This window comes from Colletotrichum truncatum (genome assembly GCF_014235925.2).
Source record: "Colletotrichum truncatum strain CMES1059 chromosome Unknown Contig_0001, whole genome shotgun sequence".
Lineage (NCBI taxonomy): Eukaryota > Fungi > Ascomycota > Sordariomycetes > Glomerellales > Glomerellaceae > Colletotrichum > Colletotrichum truncatum.
This window is the reverse complement of record NW_027222398.1, coordinates 3,411,481-3,427,346: the sequence shown is the minus strand read 5'-3', so window position 1 is coordinate 3,427,346 and position 15,866 is coordinate 3,411,481. Positions and strand designations below refer to the sequence as shown.

General features: G+C 49.6%; 4 protein-coding genes across 4 annotated transcripts; 2 read left to right on the top strand and 2 right to left on the bottom strand.

Moving 5' to 3' along the window:
* Positions 1-10: 10 nt before the first annotated feature.
* Positions 11-1,900, bottom strand: CTRU02_200920 (uncharacterized protein; the record flags this gene model as incomplete). The annotated part of the gene is made up of 1 exon (XM_036718933.1): positions 11-1,900. One exon carries the CDS (start codon positions 1,898-1,900, stop codon positions 11-13), a length of 1,890 nt encoding a protein of 629 aa, XP_036589933.1.
* Positions 1,901-3,173: 1,273 nt separating this feature from the next.
* CTRU02_200919 (uncharacterized protein) lies at positions 3,174-4,993 on the bottom strand (the record flags this gene model as incomplete). The annotated part of the gene is made up of 4 exons (XM_036718932.1): positions 3,174-4,133; positions 4,189-4,250; positions 4,304-4,727; positions 4,784-4,993. The coding sequence occupies 4 exons, from the start codon at positions 4,991-4,993 to the stop codon at positions 3,174-3,176; spliced, it is 1,656 nt and encodes a 551-aa protein (XP_036589932.1).
* Positions 4,994-8,871: 3,878 nt separating this feature from the next.
* Positions 8,872-10,371, top strand: CTRU02_200918 (transposase; the record flags this gene model as incomplete). The annotated part of the gene is made up of 3 exons (XM_070203764.1): positions 8,872-9,265; positions 9,314-9,415; positions 9,455-10,371. 3 exons carry the CDS (start codon positions 8,872-8,874, stop codon positions 10,369-10,371), a joined length of 1,413 nt encoding a protein of 470 aa, XP_070062346.1.
* Positions 10,372-14,002: 3,631 nt separating this feature from the next.
* CTRU02_200917 (udp-galactose transporter) lies at positions 14,003-15,733 on the top strand (the record flags this gene model as incomplete). Its single annotated transcript, XM_036718931.1, has 5 exons — positions 14,003-14,086; positions 14,166-14,195; positions 14,265-14,573; positions 14,647-15,402; positions 15,464-15,733. 5 exons carry the CDS (start codon positions 14,003-14,005, stop codon positions 15,731-15,733), a joined length of 1,449 nt encoding a protein of 482 aa, XP_036589931.1.
* Positions 15,734-15,866: the final 133 nt, after the last annotated feature.

Genomic DNA, 15,866 nt, shown 5'->3' with positions numbered 1-15,866 from the left:
CTAGTCATAATCAATACAAAACTACATCGAACTGTGGCCTTTGTGCGAGAAATCGAGTCCAAGGCTCCGGTGCTAATGTGAACGGTGAAGCATCACGGCGCACCCAAGCCTCTTCAACTGCAAGAAGCAAAGTATCCCAGGTAGCGAACCCTAATGACTTTCGCTGAGAAAACAAATATCTGATCCTGTCCTGTAGTTCTGGTATTGCAGCCTCAAAAGCAACTGTTGCGAAAATCCACGTTGTGGAGTTGCTATTCGGCTGTAATGAATCAAGTTGCTCCATATGGTCCAAGCACCTGGAAACCAGACCCTGAATATCTTCCTCCGAGCCACGTCGGCCTGAATTTGTCCTGAAGTAGAGAAGGCAGGCGTGATAGAACAGTGAGCGGTGGTGGTGCACTAATGCCGAGTCTACGTTGGCAGCATCGAAGCTTGTTGACGGCTCAGGTGTAGTTAGAACGAACTCCATCTCGAGCTGGTCGAGCTCTTCTGATGCTAACAAATGTGTTCTCTGTAGTTTCGTGTTAAACAGAGAGATCAGCTCGAGAGAACGTAATGGCATGATTTGGTTCTTGGGCGTCTCTACATTCGGCAGACTAGTCTTGAAAGGGGTCAGGAATTCCAGTCGTCCGAGGTATTGCGCTTGAATCAAGGTAAATGAGGAGGCAAATGACTGATATGTAAGCGCAGCAGTAGTTGAATGGTTCCAGATCTTCGTGCTCGTCTCTTCAAGGAGGTTCCGGGTTACCTTGACGACTTCGCGCCAGGCTCCGGGCGTTCCGGTAATGAAGTGTATAAGGGTCCATAGGCATAGAGTAGACAGAGCTGCCATCCGTTCATCGTGTTCGCCGCAGTTGATGTTCTGCATTAGATGATGGAAACTCATCTCCTTGTGGTAAAGTACGAGCTTATCTTCGATCGGTAAGCTCCTCAGGTTTGCTTGATGAGCTGCAGAGATGGCGCAAACAGCGTGAAACAAAGCGACCGTGCAGGTGGACTTGGTGCTGGCCAACCGACTTCCCTCGAGTGTCATGGGCGAAACGACAGTCAGAAAAGGGTTCGCCGGGCTGCGGATTGGAATCAACTTATGGGCAAGGTTGGTAGCCCAGTGATTGATGAGCTCTGTTTCTCGAGCAGGAGCCGATGGCATATTGAAAGCCTTCAGATTACTACCCATCTGAGGAAACCATAGGCTATCAAAGCTCAATGAACCTCGATGAAGATGTGTGTGCCAGTTCGATTGATGCTGGGCCTCCTCCAGAGAACCCCTTGAGGTTTCCCCTGGCCAGAGGTTGAGTTCTTGGATACCTTGGTCCTGCCAAATCGCTTCAGTGCTACCTGAAGGAATGGTAGAAGAACATATAACTCCTTGAAATAAGGGTGTTTCGTTCTCCAAGTTTGCGATTATGTCGTCCTGCGCCTTTTCCGCCGCAGCCCTGGCACGTTGACCGGAAACTCTACATCTCTTTAGGGTGAGGTGTGGTTCGGAAGCTTTGAACACTGAAAAAGAGCCGCGTAAGGGATGATCAGTAGTAAAACTGGTTCCACGTTTCGACGAGTGCCCAGAAACACTGGATAAGGAGATTGCCTCAGCCGCCTGCGACCGGCTCCGGTCGCCACTTTTCTGTGCTTTCTGGCTTTTTGGCGTCAACCAAGTTAACCGAGTGCCATAGCCTTGACAAACGAAGCTTCCAGTAGTGCAGCGTCTGCACCTCGGTCGCTCCTCGTCACACTTGACATGCCGCTCGCGACACGTCCAGCAACCCGTGAACGTCTTCTGTCGCTTGCTGCCAGTGGTCTTCTGGTGCCGTTCTGTGGTTGCGTCGGTTGTCAGAGCACATTGGTTTGCGTCCTGGCGAGCTTCATCGCAGATATTGGCCTGGGGTGACACAGAGTTCATTCTGAGGCACTAAGAATCAGAGGTTTAAATCAACATGAAGTTTCACGACAACGGCCCATGTAGATGATGAGTGGAGAATGATTTGTCCTGAGTCGGGCTCCAATGACGCCGAATACCCACATTTTCTGAGCTCTGTGAGTTCTAAGCAGGTTCTAAAATAGTGCTTACGCCCTTGCTTACAGGCCTATCTACCTATCTAGGCACTGATGGCCCGTACCCAGACCTCAAAGAATGTGAGGGACATCATTTAGCTCCTAGTTGTATCATTTTTGTTATTTTGTGGTTCATCGTGTAAGATCAAAACCGCAGCTCATCTAGTTTCCAAATAGGTACTGCCTGTATTTCTACGTCTACATATTCATACGCTGAAGGAATTAGAGAATTATGCTTATCAAATTATGTTTCAGTCTTCATCGGGCTTTGTTGCCCAAAGCTCATCACTACAATTTCATGGTCTCAGGTTCCTATCTAGCCAACGGAAACAGGTCAGTGTCTCAGTACTGGCAAAGTTATTGTTATCTCAGATTTTCTGGTAGTGCTATACATCGGTGTGACTCAGTCTTCCTGAGTAGAGAAATTATTATCGGGACTCTCATTCGAGGCTGTATTGCGCAGGTTTTCCAAGGGCAACCGGCCGAATTGTGGCTGTGTCGGCCTCCGCGGCTGTTATGCGAGGTAGCCCGCGGAACTCCGTCCACGTAATAGGACTCTAGAAGTAGCTACGTCAAGGCCAGCTAGCGCCTTGCACGTGAAATGCGTAATGTCAGGTAGCTAGCATCATTGCTGACGAAAATCATGTATCATTAGAATTATCAGCGGCTCAGGATAGTAGGTACCTAGGATAGCCATGGACGATTCCCTCTTGCAGGGTAATATCAAATCACCACATTATGTAACCACTTCTACATTTGATCTGGCGCATTATAAGTTTCAAAAGAAATAAAGTAGCATACATTTTCCATGGCCGGAAACTCAGCCGGATAGTCTCTTTTTCGCAGCTCTGGGTTCTCGGGACTAGGATCACTAAGGTGTTGTATGTGAGCATTTTCACGATCCTACTAAGTAGTTATAGTGTCATTGAGTCTAGTTGAATCTACCAGCTGACAGTTGAAAATACTCCTATTATAATATGCCAACCTTTACCAGGCAGGAAGCTTCGTGTTGTCAACTAACCGACTATCCACCTCACATAATATGAATCCGTTAATTCTTTCCCTTTGCCTCCTATTAGTGCACTTGCCGATCAAACATATGAACACAAGGAATGCCATATCTAGAAACTAGTAGAGAAGTAGTCGGTGTCCGGAATAGGTGCTCGATCCAGCTTAAAATATCCCGGCTGCAGTTTTTGGAAAACTTGTTGCGGGTCATACTTCTGAGAGATATTTTTCAACTTCTCCTTCTTCGTGGCACCATAGCTGCTGATAACATCCTGGTACTGACTGGCGTAGTTCATGTAGGCGTAATCGTTGTTGACCCCACGAGCCTTTGCTTCGGCTGCAATCTGCTTCAAAATATCTGACATGAACTGATAAACTGTAGCATCGTCCTCTTCGTTTTCCCACATAGCGCAGATATGGATCAAGTAGACGGGCCCGTCCTCTGCATTGAGGCCCAAAACGTTGCCTCCGTTCTTCTTCATGTTTTGCATCTGAGGAACTGTGATTCCCTGAGCGATAAGGGCAGGTAGTATGCCAGGAATATCCAAAACCTTGTGCAGATTCTCGTAGAATAGCTTTTGCGCAAAGTCAAGAATCTCCTGATCAGCCTTGGTCGTGATTGCATAGTATACCTCTCGCAAGCCCAACGGACTGCTAAGCATTAACTCGTGGGTCCACTCGTGAATGAGGCGGTTCTTCGTCGTGTCATCGACAGCATCAATGGCGTTCAATTCTGACCAAATGGTAGCGTTACCGCTATCCGGCTCTGAATAGTACAGGGCAGGGTTCGCGATCTTGATGCCATCAAAAAAGGCCCATACGCCCCAAAAGCCAGCCTTGGGGTCATCGGCGGAGTTTTCTACAAGATTGGCAATAGCCTTCGAGACCTCGGGAAACTTGTCTTCTGTATATACGCGAAGACCTCCCCACATCTTGCCACCAGGAAGTGGGATCGTTAACAGATTGAAGCTGACGACAAGACCGAAATTGTTACCACCCCCTCGGAGGGCCCAGTAGAGGTCAGAGAAGTGTGTAGGGCTAGCGCGGACAATTGCGCCGTTTGCAATGACAACCTGTACCCTCATCAGCCATGTGATTACTTCCTGTAGAGATAAATTGTGAACTCACATCAAAACTTTCAACGTTGTCGCAAGCCCAGCCGTAGAGGTTAGAAAAAAACGAGATACCGCCTGAATCAAAAGTCATCATCCACTCAAATAATGAAGACTACAAACTTGCTCACCTCCTGTTGTCAGTCCCCCAACACCAATGTTACTCAATCGACCTCCAATAACAGACACATCAAACTTGGCGAGCTCTGCAAACACGTCGCCCCAGACGTTTCCGGGCTGCACTGACACCACCTTCTTGTCCGCAGAGAGCGAGATCTCCTTCATGTTCGTTAATGAGATGGTGATGCCGTCTTCTACATTAGAAGCTCCGGCCATAGCAGCGTGTCCACCACTCTTGGCTGCGAAGGGGCATTGTGTCAAGCGAGACAGCAACACTACTACCGAGACGTGTGACGGCTTTGAAGGCTTGAAGACGCAGTATGGGTTGACCTCAGCCTGGTTAGACGACCAGTACGACCGGGTAAAGTTACTGAATGCCTCCTCGTCTCTAGTCTCGACGGCTTCGTCGCCAAATATGTGCTTCAGCGAGCTGCACTAGAACATAGAGAGGTTAGACCGACCACAATCGACGCGATGCTAAAATAACTCACAGCGATGGAACACCCCGATTCAAGCCTTTTATTGGAGTCGCTCAAATCAGGGATCTTTGCGACGTCAACACCTAGGTCCACAAGCGCCTTGGTGACATCGAAGTCGGACTGCTCGAACACAGGAGCAAAGAGGGTCGACTGCCGGGAAAAGGCGGTCATGAAATGACCGGCGGCCAAGATGGCCATGAGGATGGGCTTCGGTGCTGGCATCCTTTCAAGTATTTGTCTTGGCAATAACGGCTCGGGTACACGAGGTGGCAGCCCACAGGTTTGAAAAACGAAAAAACTCAGCGAGCAGGTTGTCTTAAGCTAGGACACGATACAAGCTGTTGCAGTTTCAAAGTAAACAGAGCGATTTAAAGAGTCCTCTTCATGCGAAGTCGAAGACCCCTCTTTTTATGTTGAACCAAGGCATGCGGTACAGCAGGATCAAGCTAGGGTTTAGTTGCTGGCAAGGACTGATTGTCTCAGCCCAGCTCCAGGGTGTTGAAGGCCCAGAATTATCACTATACTTGGCTGACGTTAAGTCCATACTGTGCCACAAAAGCAATTCCGCCCGGGAGACTACAGCGCCGAAGCTTGTTTCGTCACCAAATGCGGCTTGATCCCTTATGCATAAGCAGACGAGAGGAGTGAAAGATCACCGTTGTCGCAGTCTCATTGGCTCGCTTGCTTTCTTTCTGTATTTAGATGACCATAACGGATGGGCTCTTTGGAAATACTTTGAGCTATGGTTCTTTTCAGAAAGCTTCCAATACAGTAGCTCTAATGTTATTTGCTTGAATAAGTTTCTGTATTTAAGTCTAAAGCAGTAGGAGATTCTGTTTCTACATCCTGCCTACCTATAGAACAGTATTTTACATAGGTATCACTGATTGTGTAACTTTTTAGAGATACTCATAATAAAGCCGCGAGGACTTTGTGAGACAGCTGTATGCAAGTATAAAGGGTGGCCTCCTCGCTATTCCCAAGCGCTTACAATAGGTTCTCAGCCTTATAAGGTACGTTGGGAGTACTTTCCAAAATTTTTCATCTTCTCGTCCATCTCAAGTCACATCAGTCTATCTCTTACAGTACCGCACTGACACTACTCAAGATCGGCTTTAACATAAGTATCCTACAGGCAGAGTGTATCTTGATGTGTATTTTTTGTATACTGACCTCCCTATCGAATTTTACGTAATACAAAGATGAATGGATTCGAAAGCGCAGTGAACGCATAGTGCAGACAGCTGATCGTACCATACCAACAAGCCTCCGTAAGACACCTGCAACGAACCCACGCTACCTATGGCCTACCTGACTGTACACAGATTACAAGCAACCTTCAAGACGGTGTTTGAGAAACTTTCTACGAGTATGTCATCGTTGGCCTCGTCTCTACCAGTTTCGTCTTCATCACTTAATTGATAGTCCCCGTGTAGAATCTACTGGCCACTGTTGATGACGCCTTCTTGAGTTTCTTTCTCCTTCTGTTCCTGTATTTGCGTGTGAACGTTACTGATTGGTGCATCCTGGAGGCAAATGATGCTCCAAACAGAGAGTTAAATATCTGCGGGTTCGTGGGAAGGCCATATGTCTATCAGAGCGAAGGGGGAGGGTGTGATCGTGGCCATTGTTGGGAGACTCGAAAGAGACAGCCACTATAAAAGTGAATCTAGTGTGTAACGTAACAGTTTGTTCTAACGGGCACCTAATGAGTAGATCTTGCTATAGCCTTATTAATATTACGTAGTATATTATAACTGGGCTATAGCTGACAAAGACGGAATCCGTACATGTTTTACACTTAAATCTCGTACTATTAGAGACTACCAGAGACTGCAGAATTAAAGAAGTACGGGAGCCTTCTCTTCGGTGGTTGGAAAGGCATTATTCGCGCGCCCTGGAGCGAGATTAGCTGACGTTGATCATTGACAAAACCCCGTTGTCTCTAAAGCTCCCTTTACAGTACTACCTAGAGCAAAGTTGAACTCATTCAAAAATTGGCTTTACTATTCCTGCCTAGAGCAATTTCCAGTGATTGTCTTCCCAATCATGCAATCTACCTAGAAAAGACGAGGACAACGCAAGTATAGGTTTCTTTCGGTGTTGATATCGTTATCCAAATTTGAGGTGAGCGGATTCAAGGCTCATCCTAGGGTCGTCCTGGGTATCCACTTCAAGAATTCTTAAAATCGAACATCCAGAGCGATCGAGAAGACTATCTAGATCAAAAGTGGTCTTGAACGACTCCCCTCGCGTAACTGCCACTGCCATCGATCCGGACCTCGGGTTGCAAAAGCCCAGAGAGCGGGGAGTCAAATGCAGGCCAGTCTGGACTATTACAGTTTATCAAGGACTAGTAGGAGGGTTTCAGCTCTGTACGAGGTAGCCTCATCTATCTACCCACCCCACTGGTCAGAAATGAAGTATCCGAGATGGCTGCTCTTCCCCTACGAGATTCTCCTGTTTCGCCAGTATTGAATATTATTCGCAGGCCTCCGTGTTTCTCAGAGTTTAGCTTCCTCAATAGATGGTGATATAAAAGAAGTTTTAACTCCATGATCGTCCGGTCATTTTGGGGCATGGATTTCCAGACTCGTCACGAAGTTGGATGGATGTTGCGCCTCCATATACTAGATCAACGAATCAACGTACCAGCTATCATTACCATTTGTTAAACGCATCGCCCCGTGTCCCGGAACCTCAACAATATATGCCAAGGGACCTCATGTAGAGGACTTGTTTCGTTTGATATACCGGAGCAAACGTTGCATATTCGCAACGGTTACGGCATTTCTGCAGACCTCTCAAAAGCGACGATGTGTTTGCCGATTTGCATTCGCAGAAAGTTTCAGCGTCAGAAAATCTTGAAATCTTGAGTGACATCCGCGTCACTGATCCGGTTACGACGGGCTGTCCTCTATGGGTGTCACGATAGTGAATCTCTGAAGGAGTATAGTTGCTTTTCCAGTATTCCTTGAGCGGCCACGTATTCGCTGCACCGAGACACCAAACTCTTGCGAGGGACAACATCCAACAGGAAAATTTTAGCTGTACGAGGTTTGCGATTATATTCAGTGAAAGTTAGAGGCAGTCAAGTTCTCGGGTTGGGGGGATTACTTCACCGCAACACTCGACTCCTTCAATGCGGTAGTGGCGAACGAGGCAACTGTTCAAACATTATTGTGTTTCCAGCACCTCTTGGGCCACGCCGTTGTTTCGACTTTGATAGCAGGTCAAAACTTAGTCCCAAAAGGTTACCGCGCATGGGGCCCCGTTCGCTTGTAGATGATTTCATCGGAGATATACACGACAGGTTGTTTCGTGAGAAGCCCCTGGTCGAGAATGGGGTATCAATGTCATCACACTTGCTCAGAACGCCTGCTCAACTCCGTCAGCCCAGCAACCAATTTCATATTGGGCCCAATGACAGAGGTCCTCAGAGTTTAGCTTGAAATCCCTCTTCGTTATAAAGAGAAAAGGAGTCTCTCGATATCATTGGAGGCCATCAAGCAGTGTGTACATTGGGTCCAGCAATCCCGCCTTTGGTTCTTTATGGGCACTACAAAACCGGGGAACGGAATCCTTCAGTTGGACCGTCTTGTATGGAGTCGGATGATGTTGTGCTTTCTCTACGGTGGGCGGACGTCCTATGTCGTGCAGCCGACGTCAAACGCGCATGAATACCTCTCGACGGGCGAATCCTACGTACGCCCGAGGCCTCATGGACAGAGGATTTCGCAGGTGTAAGTGGGATTGGCAACTTATGCTACATAGTATTATAGCTCAATAATCCATCCGCACTGGGAATCGCATGTTGTTCAGCTATACAACTTGTGCATGAAGTAACGTACATGATAAGCGAGTGAGACAGACAAGCGAGTGAGACAGTAAACCGCGACCGTCGCACCTTGACGCGACCGGCACCTTTTCCTCTACAATAAATCATGGAATCAGCTAGTATTGAAAGAAGGTTACAAATTGCCCTTCAAGCAATGAGAAATGACCCAAAACTTAGTGCTCGGGCCGCAGGTGCACTCTATACAGTCAGTCACGCAACATTAAGCCGGCGACTAAAGGGAATAGTCTCACGACGCGACAGCATGCCTAATTCACGGAATTTATCAGATTTAGAAGAGAAGACAATAGTTGAGTATATTCTCGACCTAGATGCGCGATCATTTCCTCCCCGGCTGAGTGGTGTGGAAGAAATGGCCAATCGACTTCTCGCAGAGCGCGACGCGCCTCCAGTTGGGAAGCGCTGGGCTTCTAATTTCGTCAAGCGACAACCACAGCTTAGGACGCGTTTCTTTCGCAAGTATGACTATAAGAGAGCTCAATGCGAAGATCCAGAGGTGATTCGTGGCTGGTTTTCGCTTGTGAAGAATACAATTGCGAAGTATGGTATTGCTGATGCTGATATCTACAACTTTGATGAGACCGGCTTTATGATGGGCGTTATTGCTTCTGGAATGGTTGTTACAAGTGCTGAAAGGCGTTCAAATACGAAGATGACACAGCCTAGCAATAGGGAATGGGTTACAGTTATCCAGGCTATTAATTCCCAAGGGGAGAGCATCCCGCCATACATCATCGTTGCAGGCCAGTATCACCTCTCAAGCTGGTATACAGAAACCTCTCTTCCGGGCGATTAGGCTATTGCAACGTCTGAAAATGGATGGACAACAAACGAGAGAGGTATTGACTGGATCAGACACTTCGACATTTATACAAAACCACGTACGTCTGGGAAATATCGCCTCCTCGTTGTTGATGGTCATGAAAGTCACCACTCCGCAGCCTTCGAGCTCTTTTGTCAAGAAAACAACATTATTACACTGTGCATGCCGGCTCACTCGTCTCATCTACTTCAACCCTTAGATGTTGGTTGTTTTCAGCCGTTAAAGAATGCCTACGGTCGGCAAATTGAGAATAAGATGCGGCGAGGCACAACCCATATCTCGAAGGAAGATTTCTTTGCAGCATTTCACGAAGCTTTTAAGCAGTCTTTTACGAGGAAAAATATCCAGGGAGGTTTCCGAGGAGCTGGACTTGTCCCTTTGAATGCAGAAAGTGTTCTCTCAAAGCTGGATGTAAAGTTCCGAACGCCAACGCCTGAGGAGGGGGTCCCTCAGACACCAGACCCTTGGATCTCTAGGACGCCGAGCAACCCAAGCGAAGCAAGATCACAGTCTACTTTTATTAAGAGTCGAATCTCACGCCACCGAAGCAGCTCTCCAGCATCAATTTATAGTGCTGTGAGTAAGCTAGCCAGAGGGACAGAAGGACTAGGGCATCGGGTAGCATTACTAGAGTCAGAGGTTCAAATCCTTCGAGAGGAGAATGCAATATTAAGTCGGCGTCGAAGGGCTAAGAAAACACGTCTACAGAAAGGAGGAAGTCTTACTATATCTACTGGAGAGGATATACAGTCGCAAAGAGAGGCAGACACGCAACTACAAGAGGAAACGCGACGGAGTAGTGGTCGCAAAGTGAGGTCTGAGACGACTCATCGTCGGTGTGGCGTATGCGGGAATACAGGCCACAACGCGAGAACATGTCAATTTATTGAGGAAACATCCGAAGAACAGGAATCCGAGTAGTATTAATCAATCTAAGATTTCTTGTTATAGATTTCGATATTATTGTCGCGAAGGTCTGGTTTACTGTCTCACTCGCTTGTCTGTCTCACTCGCTTATCATGTACGTTAATGAATAGCGATAATCTTTGCCGTACAAGTCTCGCTTGATCCACTACAACTCTAATAGTTTCAAGGCGCTAAGCGCAGAGTAGTTATAGACTAATTTTAAGAACGTTACTAGCAATAGATATAACCAGGTCGTGACGTCAACAGACCCAAGTACAACCATTCATCGCAAGTCTGAACCAAGACAACAGCATGCCATCTACTGGCCGGGCCGAACATCAGAGGACCGAGGCAGAACAGACATTCCCCACTGGCTGCCAACATCTAGAAGCCCCCTTCTCGGGACGACTCGATCAATCAGTAGCTAGGCGACGAAATTCCAGAGAAGAAATTGAGCTTGGGGTGGCAGGAAGACTAGAAAGATCCACTCGTGGCAACCGTCCGGTGCAAGGCTCGATGTTGCACCGTCCCTAGTGAGCGGCAGCTGTCAGATCGCGTAGGTTCGGATCGCGAAATTAGGGTATAGCACTATTTGCTACGGTTAGTGACCGGCGACTAAAGCGGCGCGTGATGCGCCTCAACCCAACCTCTGTTACCACCTCACCACCATTCCAGGCCATGTAGGCGGTCAGGTTGGGCGGGTCACGGGGCCAAGAATGGCTGGGTGTGGCTGCACTGGGTGCGGGAGGGATGGGAGGAGGAGAGGGCTCTAAGCACCGATTGGCAGCGGTGGAAGCGGTGGAATGGGCGGAATGGGCGGAGAAGATTGGGCTTGTCGACAAGCTCAAGACGATGTCTCGCGGGTGGTGATGGGTTCTCTGGGATTAAGTCTGGTCTTCTGAGCTAAAAGGTTGAGGTGATGATGATTCTGCCAAGTACCAGGTGACGCCATGCCGGCCCCAAACCTAGCTAGGACAGTTCATTGTGCATGGAGGCGCAGAGACCATTGGGGGGAGCTTCCCCGCCCTTAGCGAATAGCCTAGTAGCAGGCCTGGAGCTTGCTTGCCGAGCTGCTGGTGTCAGGTAGGTTGGTGGTGGTGGTGGTGGTGGTCGGTGAGGCATGGTGGTAAGGTTGAGCAAAGGATTAAAGACGGCTGATTATCGCAGGATGTACGCTTGTGAAAGAATCTGTTTCCCGTGTGCCTTGTTCTCTCCAATTTTTCTTACCTCTTGGTCGCCTTCAATCCCAGCCCAAAAGCTTTCCAACCAACAGCTTCCCCGGATCTTCACTGACGGGCGGGCTAACTAGCACAGGAGGGAAAAAAAAGAGACAGGAACCAGGGAAAAAAAGGGGGCCGACAACAGAGGGATCCCTGTCGACGGATCTCTGATCGGCCGTCTGTGGTGCCTTGGTGCATCTTCCGCCAGCACCTCGAGCAATCAGGTTTGGATTTGGGTAATCCGGGCCGCCCTCATTCTAAGTTACCCACTTCAACGGCGCCAACTTGCTTGTATCCATCCATTTCTGAACGTGGCCCTTGGGCGACCTGCAGGCCGGGCAAAAGACTCCAGCAGCATTGCAGCAATCGACCGCTCCCGCAGTCTGGGCATCTCGGCACCGCTAGGCGACCGCTGACACACACCTGCGGCATCACTGGGCGGAAAGCGGGTTGGCAGAGCAAAATAGGGCACGTAGGGCACGGCACCGGGCTTGGACGGCACGGCGGCAGGCTCGGGCGGTCGAGGCGGCTCTTGATCAGACTGAAATCATTGGACCGAACGTCTTTCTCGGCGGCGGCTCTGCAGGACAACAGTGACAGTGCGTGTGTCTAGTTCGTGGGCTGTTTCTTCTTCTTCTGCAGGTTGAACCGGGACAAGGCCGCCGGAAGAGCAATTGACGACGACAAAGAGGGAAAACATTTGGTGGGCGTGAGTGTTTCTGCTCGCACCAGGCCTCCAACAGACGAGCAGGGTGAATGCCTCGACGGGGACGAGCTTGAGGTACGTGTTTCCAATTCTAAAGGATGTCTGGCTGGAGGACGAAAGCTCGGTGGAGGTGATGGTGGTAGTAGTGGTGGTGGTGGTGGTGGTGTGGAGGGGTGAAGACGAAAGATGAGATGAGGCGAGGCGAGGAAGCAACTGGCGAATGGGAGAAGGAGGAAGCTGAAGCTCTGTCAATGCTAACCGAGGAGTCAGCCAAGTTTCAAACAAGTCACGGATACTTGAAGGTGCAGCGTCGTCACTACGGACAGTTTGGTATCAGGCTACTAAGGCTCCCCTTTTTAACCTTGGACTCTCTCTCTCATTGTCAAAAAGTATTCTCCGACTTTGTCTCTGGACACTCAGACACAAATTGCATCTCGTGGAAAACAACGGACGGACACCGGAACACCGGACAACGGTACGGGTAGGGCAACCAAAAAAAGAAGAAGAAGAAGAAAAAAAGTCTGTCTCTGCTTCTGGAGGTCTGGAATCTTTGGCACAGACACTGGCACAGGCAGAGAGCATTGCACCACCTCAGCAACCAGTCGACAACGGACAACACAGCAAACATCCTCGCGCTTGCAGTAGTGCTGCCCAGTTCACACACCATTTTGTTGCATAAAGTGCTCGTACATAGGTAGCAAAGCATACTGCTATATCATCATCATTCAGCAGGGCAGGGAATAATTTTAGTTGGTCCAAGCCAAGGAAAAGGAATAAGGAAGAACTAGAGGAAGACAAGGTGCAGCTGCAGCTGCAGGTCTACCTCACAATCCGGACGGTACGTATTTTTTATTATTATTGTTATTTTCTGTGGTTCCCTATTTTACAGGCAATCAATCCTCCGTAGGGAGGGAAGAAAAGAGTCCTTACGTCAGGGGCCGAGTCACCCAGTCAGGGAATAAGGGGACCTGCGTCACAGCGACACATCAGTGCCCAGAGGAAACACACTTGGACTGGGGCTGGAAACGTCCCATCCCGGGGGGGCATGAGAAACGCGACACACTTTTGAACCCTCTTCGCATGCTTCAATGCAACCTTTCCCTTTTCCTTTTCTTACATTTTTTTTTTAATCCTCCACTTGTTATCCCTTTACTTGCCTGTCGCTCCTGCAGCTTTCACATATTGCAAGTTTGTCTACCCCGACAACATTGCCATTGCCGGCTATAGATCGTTTCTAACTTAATACCCGGCAACCAGGACCCCGCCTGAATTGCGCCCGATATTTTGGCACAGCAAATCGAAGACGGAAGGGGGAAAGGAGAAGACCCAAAAAATAAAACAAAAAATAAAAAACTGCAGACAAAAGAACGAAAAGAAAGAAAAAAGAACAGAGGTCAAGCAGAAGCTGAGAAGAGCTCAGCTTAGCTTCCCTCCATATCACCCCATCATCATCCACTTTCGTCCATCCACTACGATCCGCTTCCGCTTCCGCACCCGCTCTAGCTACTACTTAGTACCTGAATCCCCTTTCACGCGACCGAATTCGACGAGACAAGACCTCCCGACGAAACGAAAGAACCCCGGTTTGACCAAGAAACACAACGCACACAACTCTTGCCCGAAAATATAACACCGGTATTCGTTTTTTACGATCCGTCCATTGCCAATTGGCAATTCCTCACATTTTGACTCCCTCCATTTTCCCCACTCGATAGCCACAATGGCTCTCCTCGACGCTGCGTCGCCGCCGCCGGGGGGCCCTACGCTCTTTGGCCTCTCCATGAAGCAGGTCTCCCTCATCACGGTACGCCCGCCCTCTCTGTCTATACGCCGCCAAGAATGACTTCTCGTGATGCTGTGATGCTGACAACAGCTTCCCCCAGCTAACCTTTCAAAACTCGGCATTGATCCTGGTATGTGCCCCCCCCCAAATCTCCAAATCCTCTATCCCAAGGACGTCACAAAAACTGACAGCTTGACAGATCATGCATTACTCCCGTATCATGCCCCCCGTGAGCGACCACCGATACTTCACCTCTACCGCCGTCTTCCTCAATGAGGTCATTAAGCTATCCATCTGCTTGACCTGCTCCATCGCCGAAGTCTCGCGCACCCTGGCGCCCTCAACCCCCGCCACCGTCATCTTCGAGCAGATCTACAACCAAGTCTTCTCTGGCGATGGCTGGAAGCTTGCCATACCTGCGACCCTATATACCCTGCAGAACACTCTGCAATATGTCGCCGTCGGCAACCTAGACCCTGTGCACTTCCAGGTGCTCTATCAGCTCAAGGTATGCCGCCCCTTTCAGAAATCTTTCTGGCCCCCAATATGTCATGACTCTCGCTAACCACCTTGGTCCACAGATCCTCACAACAGCAATCTTCTCCGTGACGATGCTCCGTCGCTCCCTCGGTCTGAAGCGCTGGATCTCCCTCATAATTCTTACTCTCGGCGTCTCCATCGTCTCCCTCCCACAGCCTTCCTCCGGAGGCCACGCCGACCCCGCCATCGGCAGCAACATCCTCCTCCACGATACTTCTGATCACTTCTTCCCCCGTTCCGTCCACGAGCTTGGCCAAGCCGCCGAGGGTGCTGCCGAAGTCGCCCGCGAATTGACAAAGCGCGCCGCAGATGGTCTCGCTGGCGTCGGCGAGAACGTTGTCGGCAGCGTCATCGCGAAGCGCTCTGCCTCATACCAGGGTATTCAGGAAGATCAGGACCTCGCCCCGCTGATGAACTATTCAATTGGTCTCTCCGCCGTCCTTGTCGCTGCAGTCGCATCTGGTCTGGCGGGTGTTTACTTTGAGAAGATGCTGAAGGACTCCGCTACCCCGGCCTCCGTCTGGACCCGCAACATTCAACTGTCCTTCTACTCGCTCTTCCCTGCTCTCGTTGGCGTCATCTTCAAAGATGGCGAGGACATTGCTCGGCACGGCTTCTTTGAGGGCTACAACTGGGTCGTCTGGACCGCCATCGTCTTCCAGGCAGTCGGCGGCGTACTTGCTTCGTTGTGCATCAACTATGCGGACAACATCGCCAAGAACTTTGCTGCGAGCATCAGTATCGTCATCAGCGTCCTCTTTAGCGTCTGGTTCTTTGACTTCCGGGTCAACTTCACCGTAAGCCCCCCCACCTTCTTATCTTCCCGCATTCCATGACCTATACTAATTCATTTTGCAGTTCATCGTCGGTACTGCCCTGGTCCTGGCTTCGACCTACCTCTACAGCATCCCCGACCGCAAGGGCCGCCCGCCGCCAATCACCATCGCAAGCTACGAGAAGGCCATGGTCGACCCGGCCTACACGCCGCAGGTCACAGACGAGACCAAGCTGAACCTCGACCCCCTGGACTCCGTCCGCAACATGGGCCTGTCGACGTCTAGGCCATCGTCGCCTATGCTGCACCACCACCGCGTCCCCTCAGCCAGGGGCAAGAACCGCGACGACTAATATGTGTGTGTCTATGTCGATCGTCGCCCTCGAATACATTGTCTTTTGAATTCTTCTTCTTTTTCTTCTACAGCTCTGTTTACGAACCAAGCAAAGGTGGTGTCGGAGTCGAGGCTTGGAAAAGGAGCAGGGG